Consider the following 21,825-nt stretch of genomic DNA (forward strand, 5'->3'; position numbering starts at 1 on the left):
AGATGAAAGCAAATTCTGCATGTCATTCGGAAATCAAGGTGCCAGAGTCTGGAGGAAGACTGGGGAGAAGGAAATGCCAAAATGCCAGAAGTCCAGTGTCAAGTACCCACAGTCAGTGATGGTCTGGGGTGCCGTGTCAGCTGCTGGTGTTGGTCCACTGTATTTTATCGAGGGCAGGGTCAATGCAGCTATCTATCAGGAGATTTTGGAGCACTTCATGCTTCCATCTGCTGAAAAGCTTTATGGAGATGAAGATTTAATTTTTCAGCACGACCTGGCACCTGCTCACAGTGCCAAAACCACTGGTAAATGGTTTACTGACCATGGTATCACTGTGCTCAATTGGCCTGCCAACTCTCCTGACCTGAACCCCATAGAGAATCTGTGGGATATTGTGAAGAGAACGTTGAGAGACTCAAGACCCAACACTCTGGATGAGCTAAAGGCCGCTATCGAAGCATCCTGGGCCTCCATAAGACCTCAGCAGTGCCACAGGCTGATTGCCTCCATGCCACGCTGCATTGAAGCAGTCATTTCTGCCAAAGGATTCCCGACCAAGTATTGAGTGCATAACTGTACATGATTATTTGAAGGTTGATGTTTTTTGTATTAAAAACACTTTTCGTTTTTTGGTCGGATGAAATATGCTAATTTTGTGAGATAGGAATTTTGGGTTTTCATGAGCTGTATGCCACAATCATCCGTATTAAGACAATAAAAGACCTGAAATATTTCAGTTAGTGTGCAATGAATCTAAAATATATGAATGTTAAATTTCCATCATTACATTATGGAAAATAATGAACTTTATCACAATATGCTAATATTTTGAGAAGGACCTGTAGTGAATGTTTCAATAATAGTAATCTTTCTAGCTCAGTGAGAAAGTCTTTGATTAATTCTATTACCTAAACTCAGCAATACAAATCCAAAATGTGAAAATCTGCTACCAATATGCTTAATAAATACAGACAAAAATATTTTGACTAACATTTTGTCAAAAAAATTAGAAAAGGTGCTACCAGATATTATAGAGGACGATCAAAATGGATTCATAAAAGGCAGACTGAGATTTTACATTGTAAGAAGAGTTCTTAATATCCTATATAATCAACAAGATGAGGAAGATGCAGGCATTCTTGTGCTTGACGCAAAAAAGGCGTTAGATCGAATAGAATGGCCATATCTTTTTGAAGTATGTAGTATTTGGATCTTGCATTGGATTAAACTATTACATTCTAATCCCGTAGCAGAGGTTTTGACTAATGAAACCATTTCTGAACCCTTCAAAACTAGGAGAGGATGTCCCCAAGGCTCAACACTGTCGCTATTTGTACTCATTTTAGCAATTGAACCAATGGCAATTGTTATAAGATTAAATACTTTATTACAAGGAATTAAAACTGGTAGTAAAGAACATAGAATACCTTTATTTGCAGATGATGTTATCTTATTTCTTAAACAATTAAATACCTCCTTGCCAGCTCTCTTAGATTAAATAAAGCAATCCAACCATCTTTCTGGTTATAAAGTAAACACTATGAAATCATCACTCATGCTACTTTTGGCTGAGGACAATCAAAGTATAAAACAAAGTTTAAATACTTTTAAAATGACTTCTGGGATTACTTATTTAGGTATTAAAATAGTATCCCAACTAGAAAATGTTACATTAACAAACTATAAGACATTAGTAGAAGCAACCTCAAAAGAATTGGAACTATTGTCATCTTTCCCAATATCATTTATTGGAAGAATAAATATTATAAAGATGAACATATAACTTAAATTTATGCATGTATTTCAAAACATTCCTTTGGCGCCACCTGCAGGAATGTTTATTAAAATGTCAACTATACTTAGAAGATTTATTTGGAACAAAAAACGACCTAGAATTTGCTTATCCTTATAATACTTACCTTTCAATACTGGGGGTTTGAAATGTCCTAACCTTTATCGGTATTACTTAGCAACACAACTGAGGACAATAATGTTTTAATTTTCATCCAAAAACATTCCATCTTGGATAGATATTGAATCAAGCTCAACTAAGTTACCACTAAACCTGTATAAGTATTCTGCCAATTTAAAGAAACTACAATATGAGACAAATAATCCTATAGCACAAAGTATGATAGATATTTGGTTTGTAGGAAAAAGTGGATGAATCTAAATATTTTTATGTTTAGCCCTATTTGGGGAAACACTTCATTTACACCAGAAAAGATGGATGCAGGATTCCAGATCTGGGGAAAAAAGAGTATTTGTAAAATAGGCAATCTTTTCAATGAGGGGAAAATTATGTTGTTTGAAGAAATTGTTTTGAAATTTGATATACCAAGAAAACACCTTTTCAAATTTTTACAAATAAGAAATTTTATTTTATCACAAAATCAATCTGTCCAACTGCCACCTCTCACATCTTTAGAGGAACCGGTGACAAATAATTGCTTTAAAAGAGGCTTAATTTCAAAATTTTATAAGTGGCTCCTATCTGTCTCTTCGGAAACATCAATGTCTAAACTTGATCTATGGAAAGTGGAGCTGAATACAAACATTTCAGAAGAAGAGTGAGAAATGGTATGTCTTAAAGCGCAAAAACAATCAAATACTAGCATAAAATTACATCAATACAATTGGTTAATGCAAACATGTAACTCCGATGAGGTTGAATAAATATAATACATAATAATACAATACAGTAATACATAAAAAACCTGATACTTGCTTCAAATGTAGAGTTGCTAGAGGAACATTTTCCACTGTGTTTGGGAATGTGATATAATTAAGGATTTCTGGAAGAAAGTGATGAATAAAATCAAAACAATTCTGTCTGTCAGGGTGGAGGGTTTGGAGGTAGGACCAGAGCGCAGAACATGGTGAGGAGGCTGCATGGTGAGTAGATTGAGGTTTAATGTTATAATTGCACTCAGAGTTACAAGCAAGCCAGCAGGCAGAGTTCAGAGTACATGCAGGCCATTCCAAGAACACAAGTTCAGGAGGCAAACAGAAAACAAACCACTAAGAGGAAATCAGGAAGATAACTGGGGAGTAGATGAGAGGAACCACTGGGGAACAATGAAAACTAGAGAGCTTATAAACTGAGGAAATGCAGTGTGGACCAATGACACAGGGAGGCATGTAATCAGAGGAAACATGTAAAAGGGGTGGACCAGTCTGCAGGGAGGCTGAGGGAATGTGTTAGGTTAAACTAACGAGCAGGAAGAAAGCAGGGACATGAGGAACTGAGCAAAAACTAGACTAAATAAAACCTGGGAAAACTCTGACCTAAAAGGAAAGTAAACCAACACATGAACACAAGAATCTAGAAAGTAATAAACTAATAAACAAAAAACAAAATGGCAGATCCTGACACTGTCTATAAACATGTCCTTTGATGCAATGATGATATTATTACACCTGTACCCTAAAAAATGTCAGGTGAGATTTCATCAGATTAAGTTTATAGATTTAGCGGTGTTGCAGGCCAAAAGGTTGATAGCTCGTAACTGGAAAAGATTCGAATCCCCCACAATCAGTGCTTGGATTACTGTAATGGCACAATGTATAGCGATGGAGAGAATAACATGTAATGTAAAGCTTGCAAAGTATTTTTTCCAATATAGAAGAGAGATAATTATTCAGAAAAAGAAATAAAAGGCATGACTTTCTGTTTGCTGTCTAACTGCTAACTGTGTTGCCTCTTTAAATGAGGATACAAGTATACTCTTAATAATGCTGAAGTTGTTTGCTTAACTTAAATTATGAAAATATTTGAAACTAATGTAAAGTTTAAATACTTATTTTACCTCTAATTAAGAGAAGATTAATTATTGGGAGAAAAAAAAAACAAGACAGACTTCTGTTAAGATCAGTGGATGTATCTAATGATATTCTTTGCTGTCTTAAAGTGCTAAGTGCACATCTTCTCTTAAATAGGTTGATGTTAGTTGCTGGGGAGAGTTGAAAAGACTGCAGCACTTCCTGATCTCTTAAAAAAAGTATTTTGTTTAAATGCACTAGGGTATTCAGAGCAGCATTACCTTCTCCTACAATCTGACATCCTTTCTGTATATCTTGTCACCTAGTGGACATCTGCTTCTCATTTTTGTAGGGAAGATCTGAAAGAAAAAAGATGGATAACAGAGAGAGCCGGTCGACACTCTTTGTGGTGCTGGGACAACAGAACATGATAGCCTGAAGTTTGCTGCACGTACACACACAATCACAGATACTGGAAGATTTTAAAATCTTCCAGTATCATCAATCATTTTGACAGAAACATTTTTACAGACTGGGGAGCGGCTCATACAGCAGGTGGGCGTGGACCAAAGTTTTCAGTGCTCGTGCTGCGCACAAAGGGATAAACTCACCAGCAATAGTCTTTAAGGGTGAGTCCTATACAAAATACAACTTCATTTTATGGAGTTTGGGGATTGGGCAGAAGGGATGCTGCAGGTAGCATTTGATACATCAGCCAGTACCAGTGATGTTTACATTGAGCTTGATATTGCTTCAGGTAATTATTTCTGTTAAGTTCGGAGCGAGCGAGCTATGTAACTAATTGCAGCTGAAAAACACTGACAAAATGTTCTGGTTCAGTCCACCTTTTTTTCTTCACAGTGGCTGCATTAAATGTTCCTAAATACCACTTTATGGATAGCTGGGAGTCCTCTGTTTTGTTTTGGGTCACTCTTTAAAAGTTGTGCTACAGATTGTTGCATTGAGCACTTAGTTCCACACATAAACATTCTGCATTTGTTCAGGAATAAAACAACAGTAAACTGAAGCAGCATTGTAAAGAAGAGTGGGACCTAAGTCCTCTCACTGATGTGAATAGTGAGAAAGGCATAACTGTAGATCTGTATGCCAAAATGATGTTTTGTTTTGAAATAACACACTTTTAGAAAGAGGTTGTAGTTATTTCTACCGTGACTTCAGATCTGTAATACACCCTATTAAACTGATGTAAAATATGTGCCAGGGACACAACAATTGATGCGTAAATATTTCTTGTTGAGCAACTCAAACCAGAGCGGCCAGGCTCAGTTCCAAAGAACATAACTGACACACCTACTGTACAAATACAATCATCGCCTAAGCAACGGCAGTAGTCAGATAGTCAGATAGCTTTTAAGAGTCAAAGTACACTTCACTGAGGAGCAGAAAGACTGTACTGTGCACCAGCATGATTTCTGGAAGACGCAGAATGGGACAACTGACATTTTGATCCATTTGTTCAACTTTGGAAGCATGAACACTACGCAGTTTCATTAATACTGCACTAAAAGGTGAGAAATAAAGCTTGTTTTATATAAAAGTTTGACAGATTTGCTGGTCCTTTGACCAACTATAAATGTGTCTACAGTTTGTTCTGCTATCATCCAAAAGATGGACGCAAACTAATTATATTCAGTCTGACTTTGAATAAGAAGAAATAACTTCAAGTGTAACATGGCTCAGTGAGTAGTAATAAGTAGATATTAACATGTTTGGTAGTTTTACCTAGTAAAAGCATTTAGCAAAAACATTTTTGCGGGTCATGGTTAAACATTTTTTATTTATTTATTTTTTTTGCGACACTAGAGGCCTTTATTTTTTACGACAGTAGGTAGACAAGAAAGAGGGCAAAGAGAGTGGGAGACATTCGGCAAAGGTTCGGGACTTGAACCCAGGACAGCTGCATCAATGACTATAGCCTCTGCACATGGTCGTGCGCTTAACCCCTACACCACCAGCGCCACGCCCATCATGGTAAAACATTTGCGAAATTATTTTATCACATGTCAAACTGATGTAAGTTAAGGTTTTTTTCAGATACTTATAATCGGTTACAGTTCAGTCACCTTAAAGTTTGCTCAGATACATTTTTTAAGTTGTAGTGCTTTTTTTATTTGTAACAGAATAACATGCAGTTGGCTTTGAAGTAAACAGACACACTAAGGTGTGTCACATGTTATCTGAAGAAATTCTTGTCTTGGTACAAAATTAGACTACTTAAGCTTGCACTGGCAATCTCATGAGCAGGCTAAATAAAAGATGGAACCTTCACTATATGATTTGATTAGACCTGAAATGAGTTGTTTTTTAGGTTTTTCTGCCCAGACAACCTTTGCTGTAAAATTAGATAAAACTATACTGAACTCAAGTATGAATGAATGCTGTAAACAGGTAAACAGAACAGTTGAATCACATTTATTTTCTGCTTGAGCTGCTGTTTGTGTTCATTGGATTATCGAAAACAGGCATTAGCAAAGAGCCCCGACCTGAAGAACTGGTTTTGTATGTATTCTAAAATGCCTTTGGACTCTGATTGTTCAAACATTCCTTTTAATAACACTTCTGTACGAGACAAAGTTCCTTCTTAAATATCTAAAAAATCTTCTAAAATATTTTCACTGTAAGGACTAGCTCAGAACAAAGTCACCAAGCAACAATGGATCCTGAGCAGAAGAAGCGGACCACTTCTACATGCCTTTCTGTGATGAGTGACCTCTCTAAAGATGATCCTCCAAACTTTACTGTGGATGAAAGGTGTGTTACTGTCGTTACTTCTCTTGTGTGTCTGGTGAAAGCAGGTATTATTAAAGAATGAAGATTTTTACCATCTTGTTTTTTGTTAATGTTTATTGTGGCTTCACTTCATGTATACATGTATTTTTATCTTTGCCAGGAATTCTCCGAGCTCTATGACAGATGAAATAAATGCAAGAGCCTCATACCCAACTGACCCATCTCTAAAGAGCTATAGGTCTAGGACCCCTCCACCAGATTTCAGGTTTGATCCTACAGACAACAGATGGGGCTTTTTTTTCTCCATTTTTTTAAATTGGAGTTCTGAGATGAAAACTAAGGGAAAACTGTCACACACATATGAAACTAACACCAGTTCCTCAGAGTACCTCAATGATCATGTAGAAAATGATATATCACCCATAACTATCTAATCTTCTAAGATGCCAGGGGATGCATTTTATTGTAGGCCAACTTTAACGGCTACAGAAAATTGCATCCCTCCTATTTTCAACACCAGAATTATTATTTAAGTATGAAACTCACCAGTAGCTCAGAGTACATGTGTAAATATGTAGATAAAGTGAAATCTGCTACAAGTGTCTGTTCCTCAAAGATAGCAGGGTATGCATTTTTTGGCAAGGCTGAGTTTTAGGTTGCCGAGATTTGCATCCCCCATATTTTCACCCCAAATATTGTCTCTTTTTTATGACACTCAAACCAATAGCTAAGAATACATCTATGATAAAGTAGAAAATGATTTTTTTTATTCATAAGTACTCAATTTTCCTAGAACCCAGGAGATGCATTATCTGGTAAAGAGGATTTCTAGGTTGCCACATTATGCATCACCACTCCACCCCAAAAATGATCATACAGGTGTGAAACTAACACCAGTTGCTCAGAATATATCTAAGATCACGTAAGAAAGCATATATTATTCATAAGTATTTTATTTTCCTATAATCCAGGAGATGCATTATTTGGTAAAGCTGGTTTCTACTTTGCCGCATTATGCATCACATCTCGTTTCACCCCAAACATTCTCAGACAGGCATGAACCTTGTTGCCGAGATTGACCTCCACCATCTTATGTACGTAATCCATTTGTTCTTACATATATGTGTTTTTGGAAATTGTTTATTTCAACAATTAAACTAGCATGGCACACACTTATTGTTATGTGTAGTTATGTCTTATAAGAGTTGGTTATGTTACTTTTTTAAACATTAACAATGTAGTCAAAAAAACTGCTGAAAATGAAAACTGACAATGTTCTAACCATAATTGTAAACCATCTATGAACAATTTTTAAACCTATCACCTATTTAACTTACAAAAGCATTAGTTACCACATTTTTCATATCTAGCTGCACACGTAACATCATGGGGTAAGAATGCACACATACTTAAATCAAAAACAATTTCACAATAATCTATGTACTGCACAACTGTAAAAACATTTAAACTGTTAACTTCAACCTACAGAAATACAGAAACTATCTACACAATTCACATTGATACTCCTTGTCTGTTGGAGGGTTATTCACACAGTCTTGGTGGTACCACCTATTGCAGCTGTCACAGGCAATCTGAAAAAAATAACATTGAAATTGGATATATAGTAAATTTGTGAAAAACATTATATACTGTTCTTTAATTACATGTTTCTACTACATTTTTCTTTTATACAGTATGTCATTTATACAATGTATCTTTTAAACTTGCTGTAAATGTTTTAGGACAATAAACGACTATTGCCTAATACAACAACGTCCTTGTAAAATGTTTGAAGTTGTTTGCTAGTCAACACAGACCTAGTGAGGACAAGTTTCATTTCTCCTGAAAGTTTTGCAACACAGCATCCACATGCTTCCTCAGGTTAATGTACACATGAAAATTCTCTATAACTGTCCATTAACATTCAACTTAAGAATAATTGACTATTTAGTTCAACTGTGTGGTATAAGTACTCAGTTGAAGTTGCCAATGTGAAACTGCAATGAAGTCAGACTTTATGACTGTTTTTACAACATAAAATAATTCTCTTACCCACAGAAGGTAATCTGTGTCCTCACATCCACATTGACAGCAGAGGTTCTCTAGTGATTCTATAGAAAGTAATTAGAAAGTAATTCTTCTAACATGCAAGGCATGGTAATGCTTTTTTAGTGCTCAGTTACCTCAAATGAATGCATAGTTTGCCAGTTCTAATAAAACCGTGGCCTCCTACAGCCTTATGCTCCATTCAGTTCTCATTTGTCTTATGGTTCCCTGCTTATAATTTCTGGGCTTGTACATAGATGTAATAAAACCTCTGAACTTGTTGCCTCTACGTCATATGCTTATTTGCAAATTAAGCTATCTCCTGTTTATTTCTGCTCTAACATAAAAAACATCCGTATTAGTTGTCTTCTATGCAATCCAACAGCTGACACGCCTTTTTTATTTGGTTTTAATTTTGGCAAATTTAAAATTTGTGAATTATTAAGGTGAAAAACTTTTTTTCGTTTAAAGACCTAGTCAATGTCAGTATTTGCTGTGACATGTTATTTTTGGAGCTGAACATACTGAGAAAAATGTAGTTGTTGGAGTCATCCATTTTGGTCGCACAGTTGAACATGCGCTGCTCAACAGACATCGCTGCTCTGACGTCACCCGGGATTGTAAAACACGCAGAAAATAAAGTTTCGTTGCCATTTCCAGCGTGTCTCACGGGACGACACAACGGAGGTGCATATCCGGAGAGACAAAAGCTCGCAGGCGAACTTTTGCTCCACAAGGCCATTCCCGGAAGAGCTTGAAAGCTGGAAATCTGTCTGATACAAGAAGGTCAGAAGATTCATATACCGATCGAAGACCACGCCGACACCCGGCGAAGGTGAAAAACCCACAGAGGTTTTATTTCCAAGGAGATGAGTTTCCTCCTTGTTGATTCAGTCGACTAACAGTTCTTCATCTTTTCCCCTCCTGGACGGATGAGAAGTTTACCGTTTTTTTTTCTTGAGTTGGTCACAGACGGGTGATCCCCCTCCCTCGTTTTTCTTCAGACCTAACCCAACCGGTGGAGATAAGAAGTCAACATCAAAGTAATTTCATTCTTTTTTTTGTATTAAATTGAATAGGTGCATTTGGAAGTCTGGGCAGGAAGAGGCATAGTTAAGGTGATTAAGAATAACCAGTAGTTAATCAAAGGTATCAACTTGTTGCATGCAATATTGATTGAAGTGTTTTATGCTGAGCTGTGTTTTGATTTGCTGTGCAAGCGCTGCTGAATCGTGCGTGTTCATGGCTGATCCCAAATCAGCCAGGAGTGAGAAGTTGGACTCTTAAAAGTTTTTCATTCAAAGCAACTGTGGTCTGGGCCTCGCCTGACCACTCCTTTGTTCCAGTTTTATTACTGGAGTTTTTCCACTGAGTTCCCGCCTCAGAGTTTTATGACTCTTTGTTTGAGATTTGGGGCAATCAGCTGCTAGAGGCTAAAGGGGCGTGGCCCCACCGTTTTAACAGCTGATCACTGCAATCGAGACATCAGCACACCAGGAGGACTTCTCTTTCCATTTAACCCAAATTACACATTTTGTCCATAAAACTGCTGGTTTGATCTTCATAGACACTCAATGTGCATATATTTTTCTTTTATTATTATTGTTATGTAGTCATTTTTATTCCCTTTGTGTAGAATAGTGCTTGTTAGTTAGGTGAAGGTTTTTGGACCAGAATAATGGTATAACAGAATTATTTGGCTTCAATAAATCTTCATATATATATATCACATATATATATTAGAGACTATAGCCTAAGCCAAACTTAGGTGCGTAATGCATAGCCGCCAGGTCCCTACCATCTGAGGTCGGTCATGAGAAGACCTTAGTATTGGTCCAGCAGGCATGCACCTACTTCACAGTAGGGAGAACAAGTCTGATACACTGCTGATTTTGCAGGTTTTCCCACTTGCAAAGCATGTAGAAGTCTTACATTTTTATCATAGGAGTATGGCACACAGAAAAAAATGAAAATTCTTTCCCTCGCCGGAATTATTCCTGCATTGTACAGTATATAAACCTTTGAGAAATATCATGAGAAAGACTACAAACTTAAGAAAACCCTAAATCCACTGGTGGACATTACCTGTGCAATGTTTCATGCAGCTGAGGTAAACTAAAGCAAAGTTAAAGAGGTTTTAGTAAAGACATTAGTAGACGTTTTTACTTTTGACACCATATGGCACATTTCAGCACAATTCGGCACCATCTGCAAAAGTGGAGATTTCTTGTGTTTTTACTTGAAAAATGTAATAAACTACTTTTTACATGTCTAAAACAGCCTGTTTTTGATTTTTTTCTTTTTATTGCCCACATCTATTTTTTAATAATTTTCAATAGAACAAGAAAAATGCTATGTTGAATCATACTCGAGCACATTTATTGAACAGGAAGCACGTAGTCGTCTTGCAATCAGAAGGTTGTGGGTTCGATACCAGCTTACTCCTGCCATATGTCGATGTGCCCCTGGGCAAGGCACTTAACCTCAAGTTGCCTACCGATCTGCGTATCGGTGTATGAATGTGTGAGCGTTAGTGAGTGCAATTGGGTGAATGTGGCTCTAGTGTAAAGCGCTTTGAGCGGTCTGTATGACTGGAAAAAGCGTTATATAAGTTCAGTCCATTTACCATTTAAAAATAAATAAATAAATCTTCGCAATAAAATACGTAACAGCATCGCTAAAAATAAAATAACATCAATTATGTTATTTTATTTTTAGCGATGCTGTTACGTATTTTATTGTGAAGATTTATTTATTTTTTTTACACTGGTGCTTCCTGTTCAATAGATGTGCTCCAGTATGATTCAACATAGCATTTTTCTTGTTCTATTGATAATTATTAAAAAATAACAACTAGGAATGAATGTATGTGTACACAACAACTTTGTTTACCGGGCAGGTGGGGGTGGATGTGTAGGGGCTACTTACAGATGCAAACATTTCAGTACTATCTTCCACTGTGTGGCTTACAAATCCATTTATTACAGGATATCACTTAGCACTAGTGTAAAAAAGAAAATCAATCTTTAAAAGTATTTCACAATAAAACTAAAATTACATACCTTTCAAGCGGTAGAACTGCATAATCCAGCTCATCAGTGAACTTGTCGGGATAAATAAGGTCTTCGTCTTCAGATGAGAAATCCTCTGCACAGACCTCAGTACCGCAGTCCATTGTAATTAGGTCCAAAGCTTCAGCGACAGTGTTGAAATTTGTGCGGGAAACCATTGCGTTTAAAAAAAAACACGCGAACACGCGAAATGATAACCACAGCACATAAACAGCCAGAGGTAGGAAGATCTGGTGCATAACCGCTGTAGCAACTGCGCCTTGCGGTACAGCGTGCTCAGTGTTTATACTAACAACCTACATTACACACACCAATAACTCGAGTTTGGTTTGGCCAAATTGCACAAATTACCCCTCCTTTTCGTCCTTAGAGCCACTAGAATAAAGTTATCTCCACGTCTTTCACACCAATCAGGAAGCAGAGGCTGAGACTTCTGGTGAATTTATTTTGTAGAGTGCGTTTACTTCCTGCATTTTTCTGATTCAACTGCTTGTAGTTTTTACTGTGTTTGGTGTTCATAGAAATGGTTTATATCCACTTTTAGCCAAGCGTCTGATGTTTCAGAGGATACCACACATGTCTATGTTTAAGTAAGGGAAGTCAGTCAGTCATATTCTACCGCTTATTCCATAGTGGGTAGTGGGGGAGCTGGTGCCTATCTCCATCAGTCTATGGGCAAGAGGCAGGGTATACCCTGGACAGGAAAACTCCATGCAGAAAGACCCCCGGCCGGGAATCGAACCCAGGACCTTCTTGCTGCAAGGCAACAGTGCTACCAACTGCACCACCATGCAGCCAGTAAGGGAAGTTTGAGCAATAAACATAGGGGAAGCTCCAGGTCCTTTTTTTCTGTTTCCGAAGGGGTTGGGGCTTAAGGGGTTAGGAAGCCCTTCTGTTCTCCACTCATTACCTGTATTAACTGCACCTGTTTGAACTCGTTATCTGTATAAAAGACACATGTCCACACAATCAATCAAACAAACAAACTCCAACCTCTCCACAATGGTCAAGACCAGAGAGCTGTGTAAGGACATTAGGGCTAAAATAGTAGACCTGCACAAGGCTGGGATGGGCTACAGGAAAATAGCCAAGCAGCCTGGTGAGAAGGCAACAACTGTTGGTGCAATTATAAAAAATGGAAGGAGGTCATAATGACGGTCAGTCTTCCTCAGTCTAGGGCTTCCATGCAAGATCTCATCTCACGGGGGATCAATGATCATGAGGAAGGTGAGGGATCAGCCCAGTTGAAGTTTGCCATTGACCATCTGGATGATCTAGTGGAGAAATGGGAGAGGGTCATATGGTCTGAAGAGACAAAAATAGAGCTTTTTGGTTTAAATTCCACTTGCCGTCTTTGGAGGAAGAAGAAGGATGAGTACAACCCCAAGAACACCATCCCTACTGTGAAGCATGGATATGGAAACATCTTTCTTTGGGGATGCTTTTCTGCAAAAGGGATAGGACGACTGCACCGTATTGAGGAGAGGATGGATAGGGTCATGTATTGGTAGATCTTAGCCAAACAACCTCAGTAAGGGCACTGAAGATGGGTCCTGGCTGGGTCTTCCAGCATGACAAGAACAAGCACACAGCCAAGGCAACTAAGAAGTGGCTCCATAAGAAGCATCTCAAGGTCCTGGCCTAGCCAGTCTCCAGACCTGAACCCAATCTAAAACCTTTGGAGGAAGCTGAAAGTCAATATTGCCCAGCGACAGCCCCAAAACCTGAAGGATCTGGGGGAGATCTGTATGGAGGAGGGGATATTTGTTTTAGCCGTCACTCACATTTCAAGAGTACCTATGATAAAAATTAAAGAAACATGTGGGGAAGACTCCTGCTCTTGCCTTGCCCTCACATGGAAAAAGAAACGTAGCAAACAAAACAGTGGTTTTCTCACTTCAAAATGCTGACGCCCTTATAGACAACTTCTGATGCAAATAAACTGTAGGGCATAACTCTGACCATGGTCTAAACAGTCAATTTGTAAGTCAAAAATAAACATGAAATACTGTCCCCTGAAACAATGTATAAAACATGTAAAATGAAAACACAATATAGAGCGGGACATATAAACAATGTGTAAAGGTCAACACAACCTGAATAGCATAATGCTCAAGGGGAGTCGGACCTACATTAATTAACCGTCTTCACTACCCTTTGCTGAGATTATATTCTTTTCAACGTGGTCCAGGGCTTTATTTGCGTCTGCAAACTCTTTGTCCTCACCGCAAGTAATCCAAAGCTGTGGAGCAAAAAGTAACCCATAGCAAACAGCCTGCTGGTTGCAATGAATCTTCCTTACCTCTGTGAACGCCACCCAGACCTTGGCCACATTCGCTGTGTAATCAGATGTGATATTGATCGTGTGTCAAACCTTAATACATTTTCAAAGTATTTCTTAATATTTGTAGCTTGGCTACAGTAACTTGGAGCTTGTCGCCTGACTTCTTCCCGCACCGTGTCCAGCTGCAACACCTCCATGAGCGGTTTAGTAACCGCTGTGGTACAGCTAGACTCTGATGTCTCGGGAACTCCAAGGATCCACACATTGCACCTTCTTGTATGCTCATCCTTGTCCTCACACTTCTTTCTGAGCTCGTTTATCTCGTCTTTCAGTTCCATCATTGTGCTACGCAGAGCAACAACCTCATCAGACAACTTCATCAGCTGTATCTTTAGCATCGTTAACATTCAGTTTAACCTGGTCCAGGTCAGCATGAAGTAATGCTGTGCCTTCAGAATGATTTTTATTAAGCTTAATACTTACTACTCTAACTAGTGCATTTCTTACATGCATATCCTTTGGAAGGTCTGAGTTCCCTGATGCTGACTTCTGCAGGAGTGTTGTATGCCTCTTTTCCATTCACGGTTCCAGCACCACACAGCTCCACTCCATTTGATCTCACTCTGCTCCACACAACTGGAGTTATGTCTTGAAGCCCCACCTCCAGCTATCAGTGTGCTGCGCTGTGCTGCTACTAATCCTTGCTGTTTTATAGTTTGTTGTGAGCCTACCAAACATGAAGTAAGTACAAACATGCAAAATAAAATAAACACTCACCGTAGCACATCATGTCCTCCAACAATTGAACCACCATCGTCACGGCTTTCGGTTTGACTTGCTATGGCCATTGTGGTCCTTAATATTAGTAGTTCTTAATCTGGAAAAAAAAACCATGGGGCAAGTCCTGCAAAATCCTTTTTGCCTGTCTGATTACGTTGCCCTCACCATAATCAGACCGGCAAAAACATTACCTTGGATTGAGTCAAAAGAAATCTCCTTAATCTTTTGGGCATGTTTCAAGGAAAGGGGTTTTAAAGTGTCAATTTTGTGCTTTTTCTTACAGTTTCTTCAATGACTGCATTCTATAAAGACCAAATGCACTTTGTTTTGTAATTATATATATTTTTTTATCTGTTTACAGTAATGTGATCACCCCCGCAAGCCTTCTCCCTGTTGGTGGGCTGCTGACAACAACAGTAGGTGTTCTCTTAATACCAATGTATGTTCGAAAAAGTCTGTGGAAATATCCTAAAATTTTTTTCCTTATATTTCATCTTTTCTAGGAGGAATATAACTCTGCACTTCCACATCTAATTGAAGACTGGACTAAGGACCAAGTTAAAGACTGGCTGGTCATTAAACTGAGAGTATCAAAAGAACTTGCACAGAAACTTTATGACCAAGAGCTTACAGGAGCTTGCCTGGACTCTTATGAGAAAGAAGACTTGTTAGAGCTAGGTGTTCCTCCAGCACCAGCAATTCAAATCATTAGGCAGGTCAAGAAGTTTAGGAAGCAATCAGAGGCATTTGTGCCAGCTACTAGAGCTGCAGAAAGCGAACCCCATCTAAGAGATAATGCAGATATATCAGGAAATGTTGATGAATCAGCAGAAAATGAGACCGTGTCATCAGATTCAGGAATACAAAGTTTAAGTTCTTCAGTAAGGATGTTAAAGATGGCAAGAGACCGAATACGATCTTTAATAGATAAGAATACAGCTAAAAGACACACTTTTATTCCAGCTCCCGACTGTTTAGAAGCTCTACAACCACAGAGTGTATGTCAGATTCGGCCCTTTGATAAAAGTAACTTCCTAAACTTCTACATGGAAAATGACATTCTTCCTCCAATGGCAGGTTCAAGTAATCTCATTGACCCTGTTCATGAGTACCACCTCCTGCCAAATGTAAATAAAGTAAGCGAAAGGGAGATCCTGCATGAATTCACTAGGGAAGTATTTATTTTTGCTGCCAGCTGCATGAATTCACGAACCAATGGAACAATCCATTTTGGAGTCAACAGACAACTAGAGCAACATGGTCAAGTCGTTGGGCACATGATCACCTCTTTCAATAAGTACAATGAGGCTTTTGAATCATCTCTGAAGGATTTTTTTGAAGAACAGTATGTGAATGTTGCTCGACTGTGTATCAGGCCACCAAACTTCATACAAGTTTGCCATCAAAATGGAACAGCTTCAGAAAAATGGGTGATTGAGGTTGATGTAGTCCCAGCATATACACAGACACAGGAATATCTTTTCTATACTCAGCTGGGTATTACATCAACTGAAGAGAAACATCAGTGCAAAACTCTATGTCTGTTTGTCAGGGAAGGTCCACGGTCTGTCAACATTTTAGCAGATACTAATCCGCGAATAGGTCAAGAGAAACAGAAAAACCTAACTGAAAATGTCAAGAACTTGGTGTCAGCTCGTAAGACGGCAGAAAAAAACAGGGCAAAATGTGGCTCACAAAGCTATCAGGGGCAAAGGCTAAAGCAGCTGATAACACGTGGAAGAGATGCTCTTGAGAGTTCCCTTCAGGTTATTGTAGTTACTGAAAAATGTCACCCAGGCCAGCTGGAGCATATGGATTTTCTAAAAGAAATATCTCTGTTTGCTGTACTGGAGTTTGACCCAGAGTCTGATTTAAGTGGAACATGTCGTTTTTACAGAAGAGATCGTATTGCCAATCTACACTACCCACATTTGTACACCAATCTGGATAGTTTACCTACACTTATGGAAAAGCTTAACTTGTTTAAGCAAACCAGTTGGATTTTCTGCAATGGTCGACTGAATGAGGAGAGCAAAGAAGACAAGCCACTAGCACCCAATGAATGGCTTAAGAGGCGTTCAGGTGACATCAGTAACATGATTGCTTTGCTTTGCAATCCAGATGTAATTTCAAAAGACAGACTGCTGGTAATTTTTATTCTTCATTCAGCTATAACTGACCTGTCAAATCCTATTTTGGAAACATTCTGTGCAATCTATCGTACACTGGAGGGGGCTGACAATGTGCTGTGCATTTGCAGAGATTCAGGAGTATTCATTCACTGGAAGCAGCTGATAGATGTGCGTTGTAAGGAAGACATCTCCAGCAAATGCATCTATGAACTGAGCCTGAATGAAATATCCAGTACAGTAAAAAAACTTAAAGAGCCACAAACACAGTCTTCTCAGAGATACCTGCCTTCCACAGGCTTAAGCTCAGTACTGCTGACAAAAAAAGATGAGGAACTTTTCACGGTTTTGGACATTTTGAGTGAAAATGAATGTGAAAACACAGAAATAGAAAGTTCAGTTTCCTTTGATGAATTTAATAAGAAAACAGAGGAGGATTTTTATAGAGGTGGACAAGTAACATGGTGGAACTTTTACTTTTCTGAGCTGAGAGGCAGTCTGCCATTTATCAAGCGAGACAAATACAATGAGTTGTATGACCTGATCATGCCTGTTGAAGGCTACACATCTCCATGTGTCATGATCAACCTCTTCCATCCACCAGGGTGTGGGGCAACGACTCTAGCAATGCATGTTCTTTGGAACTTGAGAAGAAAATTCAGATGTGCTGTCGTAAAAAACAACAGGGCGACAAATAATGACATTGCAGCTCAAGTCATTGACCTGCTCACGTATGGAAAACAGGATCAGCCAGGCTACACACCTGTCTTCCTCTTAGTGGACAACTGGGAGGATGTTGAGGACCTCAAGCAGTGCATCCTTAATGTTGCTGGCGAAAGGTGGCAGCAGAACACTCTCATGGTTATCATTCTGAACTGTGAGAGAACTCATTTTCCTGCTGAGAGCTCCAGAAATAGCAACATTCGAAACGTGTTCATAACCAACAAATTATCCTCCAAAGAGCAGAGCTTGTTTTCTGGAAAACTTCAGCAGTTGAAGACTGATCACAAGAAGCCTGAAACCTTTTATGCTTTTATGATCATGACAAATAATTTCAGTGAGGATTACATCTCAAACATTGTGAGCAACATTGTTAAAGATCTTAATGCCACCACCCAGCAGGGCAGGCTCCTCTCTTTTCTGGCTTTGTTGAACACTTTTGTGAATGGATCCTACATGTCACTCTCTTTGTGTGAAAAGTTAGTTGGTATAAGGAATGCCTTTCAGAAACAAGAGACTCTTGATGATAAAATGAATCCATATTCCACACTGCTGTTAACATTCAGTGTTGAAGAGCATGGCTTCTATCAAGCGGTCCGATTCTTACACCCAATGATCGCCAGCAACTGCCTTCAGATACTCGAACAAAAACACAAACACTCCCTGGCAGAGATAACCATTGACATTTTATACTGTGACGAGGTCTATAAATCCTGCATGGGAAAGGATTTCCTTGTTCAGAACATTCAAAGCATGCTCATTTCACGCCACAGAAAAGAACAGGGGGATGATAGAGATACATTGTTTTCTCCTTTAATTGAAAAAATACATGAAGGTGAAGGGTCAGAAAAAGTTAAAGAGCTTTTAGAGAAAGCTATAGGGAGGTTTGACAGAAGTGCAACACTTCCACAGGCACTGGCAAGATATTTCTATTTGAAAGAAAAAGATTTTGTGGTTGCCCTACAATGGGCTTTAGATGCACGAGGTAAAAATTCTAATTCCTATATTGCAGACACAGTAGGACAGGTTTACAAGAGCCAACTGAAAAAGAAAATTGAAGATTCTGATCCTGTAACTTCTGAAGCTCTTAATGAATGCTTGATCCTGGGCTCCAAAGCTGCAAAAGCCTTCCAAGAGTCGCAGGAGCTGGCCAAAAAAGATGAACCAGTAGACCCATTAGATCACCACAATAGAAAGAGGGCAAAGTCTTACAACACATCAGGTTATGTTGGAGAGACAGAAGTTATAATGATACTTCTTGACCTCATTAGAGGACTCCCTCTTTCTCAGAACAAAGACAGACATCAAACAGATAAACTGTTACAGATTCTCAAAGGTCACCACACAATAAAAGGTTTACATTTTGATCACAGGAACACAGCCACTGCCCAGTTTGTGGATGTCTTGGAACACCATGAGAGATTTTTGATCTCTTTGAAGCCGAGGCTGAAGGAAATATTTAGCTTTTTTGAGAATTACTTCACATACCTGAGGCCTAGATCACAGGAAAGGGTAATAGCTGATGATAGAAACAAAAAGAAGTTATCAGAGTATTTCAAAAAATACTTGCAAATATTCAGTGGTTCAGAACAAGAGAAAACATCTGAAAAAGCCAGTAACCCCAATCTGAGTCTACACCAGGAGATACAGGACCAGAGGTTTTATCTGGAAAAAAAGCGAGCAGACTCATTTGCTGGACTTTTGCAATGTTTGAGTGACAAAAATGGTGTAGAGATGGAGCACATCCTCAGAAAATGGAAGTTTATCTTCAAGAGCACCCCTAAAAGATCTGTATCAGACACAGTTAACTTCATCTTGGCAAACATAGTGATGCACAGCATCAAACCATCTTCAAAGGAACTGAAAAAATATGAAGAGTTGGTTGACCTTCTGAACGAGGAACTACAAAAGGAGGGTACAAACTCAAATTCGACTGAGATGTACTACCTGTCCATGTTGCTAATGTGGCCAACTAAAGATAGAACACTGGAAAGCCTTTCAACATACAAAGATATCACAACATATTTCACATCAGGCAAGAAATCGTTTCACCGACGCTTTTCCTACATGTTTCCAACCCGAACTGCCCTAGCTCATTTCTTTCTTGGCAAATCCACTGGACTAAGGAGAATGGTCTCTAAAGTGAAGCTTGATCGAAGCTTGATTGATCATGTTTTAAAGCAAGAGTCTTGCAGTGGTCAGAGCAGTCAGCCTCGCACCCTGCACCATCTTTGGCAGAGTGGAGCAGCTTGGAATGAACCAGAAGTGGAAAAAGAGCTGTTAAGGGTTCAAGGAATTTCTGAAAATAGAGATATATACGTCAACTATGGAGGCAACCTAAAAATTCCTGTCCGCCCAGCTTACCTGGGAGACATCCGCAGTGGATGCAGTCGGGAACAAATATCTTTCTATCTTGGTTTTACAATGGAAGGTCCTGTAGCCTACAATATTAAATATCTCACTGCTCAGTGAGGCAGTAATAAGTAAATGGTATAAATGTAACAAATTTTACAAAAACACTGCAAGAACTCCAGAAACTGGTAAAAGTGGTAAATCATGTAATTGTCAACCAGAGCATATTAAGAAAACATTGAGGAGTCACTATAAATGTTTATTTGACCAGGATTTCTTTTTTTGCAAACCATTTTTTCTCTATACTCTATAAACTTTGTATATATATTTTTTTTTTTACCAGAGGTTTTTTAGTTCTGGGCTTTTGAGAACTTGGAGTTAGTCTTTTGTAAACATTTCTGGGTTGTAGACTACTTAAGATAATTTATCATGATTTATTTTACTTTTTGATGCATTTTACTGTGAAACAGTTTTGTTTTATGAAAATAATATTTAGGTTGGATGGAACTGTTAGTCTAGCCTATATGTAGGATTTAAATATTAAGAACCAGGATTACATAATGTTCTTTGTTTTGTGCATTAAAATAAAATGTATAAAAGTCAAACAAAATGGCTTTTTAAGTTTGACAAGATTTTTACCTTTGTTACTATCAGTAAGGTTATTATTGTAACTTTTGACCTGATTGGATGGAAACATTTATACTTTTTGGTCACTTGTAGACCTGCCCAGAGCCTGGACCAGGACAGTTTGATAATTTAGGCCTTAGCTGTCATTTTAGCGGATTTTTATAAAAACAATTTTATGGACTTCCTTTACCTTATGTTATCACTGCTTTTATTTGTTTGGGGGTTTAGGCCTTGCTGCGATTCCCTGTGATGGGTGTGCTCTGGTGGGGGTTTGGGGGGATTGCCCTGCATTTTTGGAGGCTTGATTTTTGTGTGCATAACTTTTTTTGTTTTTTGTAGACCGTGTCCTGGATAGTGCATTGTTGCATTCTGTCAATTTTGCTTTGAGGGTGTTATGGCCCCCTCTCAAGTTGAAGGAGGGAGAACACACAGGACAACCATAATAAAATGTCAGTCTTTGTAAGTGTGGTACTATGGGATTTATTTTTCTCTTTTAAAAAAAACAGACCCCAAAAGGGTTGAACAACCTGTGGGGGGGGGGGGAAAGGGGCGGTTAGGTTGTGCCAAATCAAAGAAATAAATAAAACAAAACAGGGCCTAACTGTCACCTAAACTAAGCCAGAAGAAATAGAGGAAAAGAAAGCTCTGCTATTCTAGACTAACAAAACAAGCCAAAAACATTAGATGGGTGGCACCAACCTACTTACCTAGTGTGTATAACAGAGAAAAAACTACATGATGGAAATATACAGGGTACCCCAAACTTACCTAGCCCACAAACTCCCACCACAAACCTTGAAATAATGCTGGAGAACAAAGCATGTGCCAAAAAGCCAGCCAGGTGAAGCCACACCCCCTGCCCTACAGGTGAGCAGTTTATGTAGAGCTGCCTGATCGGCTCCCTCAAGCCAATCAAGGCAAATTGGCATCACCCTGCCACCCTGCACTCTAAACCTGTGAGAGACAGGAGACACAAGGGGGGAGAAAAACACACAGTCCAGCAGACATGTAACAGAGGGTGTCCACTCTTGGTAGGGTGGCAACCCACTGCTGAGGGATGGACATAGATGGTAAATTGTTGGGGCTGAGTTGCCTTGTAGATTGACATGTGGGGTGCTCAGGGGCCTTTGCTAAGCATGCATTCTGCCAGGGCTGTTGCTCAATACCATGTAAACTCTAACATTATTGGCAGATGGCAGTTGCGGTCTTAGAATGAAACTATCTCCAGGCTTTGCAAGGATTTCGGGGGAGCAGTGATCTGTTGGCTGTTGGAGGGTCCCTTTCTTTGGCTGTGATTGGTAAG

At 38.8% G+C, this 21,825-nt stretch overlaps 1 protein-coding gene across 4 annotated transcripts; it reads left to right on the forward strand.

Moving 5' to 3' along the window:
- Positions 1-4,119: 4,119 nt before the first annotated feature.
- LOC124868951 (sterile alpha motif domain-containing protein 9-like) lies at positions 4,120-20,985 on the forward strand. 4 transcript variants are annotated; one of them, XM_047366612.1, is made up of 5 exons: positions 4,120-5,291; positions 6,406-6,534; positions 6,674-6,778; positions 15,056-15,110; positions 15,198-20,985. In XM_047366612.1, exons 2-5 carry the CDS (start codon positions 6,437-6,439, stop codon positions 20,013-20,015), a joined length of 5,076 nt encoding a protein of 1,691 aa, XP_047222568.1. In that variant the 5' UTR covers positions 4,120-5,291; positions 6,406-6,436; the 3' UTR covers positions 20,016-20,985. The 4 variants fall into 4 exon arrangements, with proteins under 4 accessions (XP_047222568.1, XP_047222569.1, XP_047222567.1 ...); XM_047366613.1 differs by having other exon boundaries at positions 6,412-6,534; XM_047366611.1 differs by lacking the exon at positions 4,120-5,291 and adding an exon at positions 5,700-5,754.
- Positions 20,986-21,825: the final 840 nt, after the last annotated feature.

The sequence above is a fragment of the Girardinichthys multiradiatus genome, chromosome 5, assembly GCF_021462225.1.
Source record: "Girardinichthys multiradiatus isolate DD_20200921_A chromosome 5, DD_fGirMul_XY1, whole genome shotgun sequence".
NCBI lineage: Eukaryota > Metazoa > Chordata > Actinopteri > Cyprinodontiformes > Goodeidae > Girardinichthys > Girardinichthys multiradiatus.

What these genes read in the sequence shown, in the direction of transcription:
- LOC124868951 (XM_047366611.1), top strand. Translation starts at nt 5,708, where the DNA reads ATGGTCGTGCGCTTAACCCCTACACCACCAGCGCCACGCCCATCATG. An exon ending in ACCCCTCCACCAGATTTCAG is followed by an intron (nt 6,779 to 15,055) that starts GTTTGATCCTAC and finishes ATCTGTTTACAG; the next exon opens with TAATGTGATCACCCCCGCAA. An exon ending in GTGGGCTGCTGACAACAACA is followed by an intron (nt 15,111 to 15,197) that starts GTAGGTGTTCTC and finishes CATCTTTTCTAG; the next exon opens with GAGGAATATAACTCTGCACT.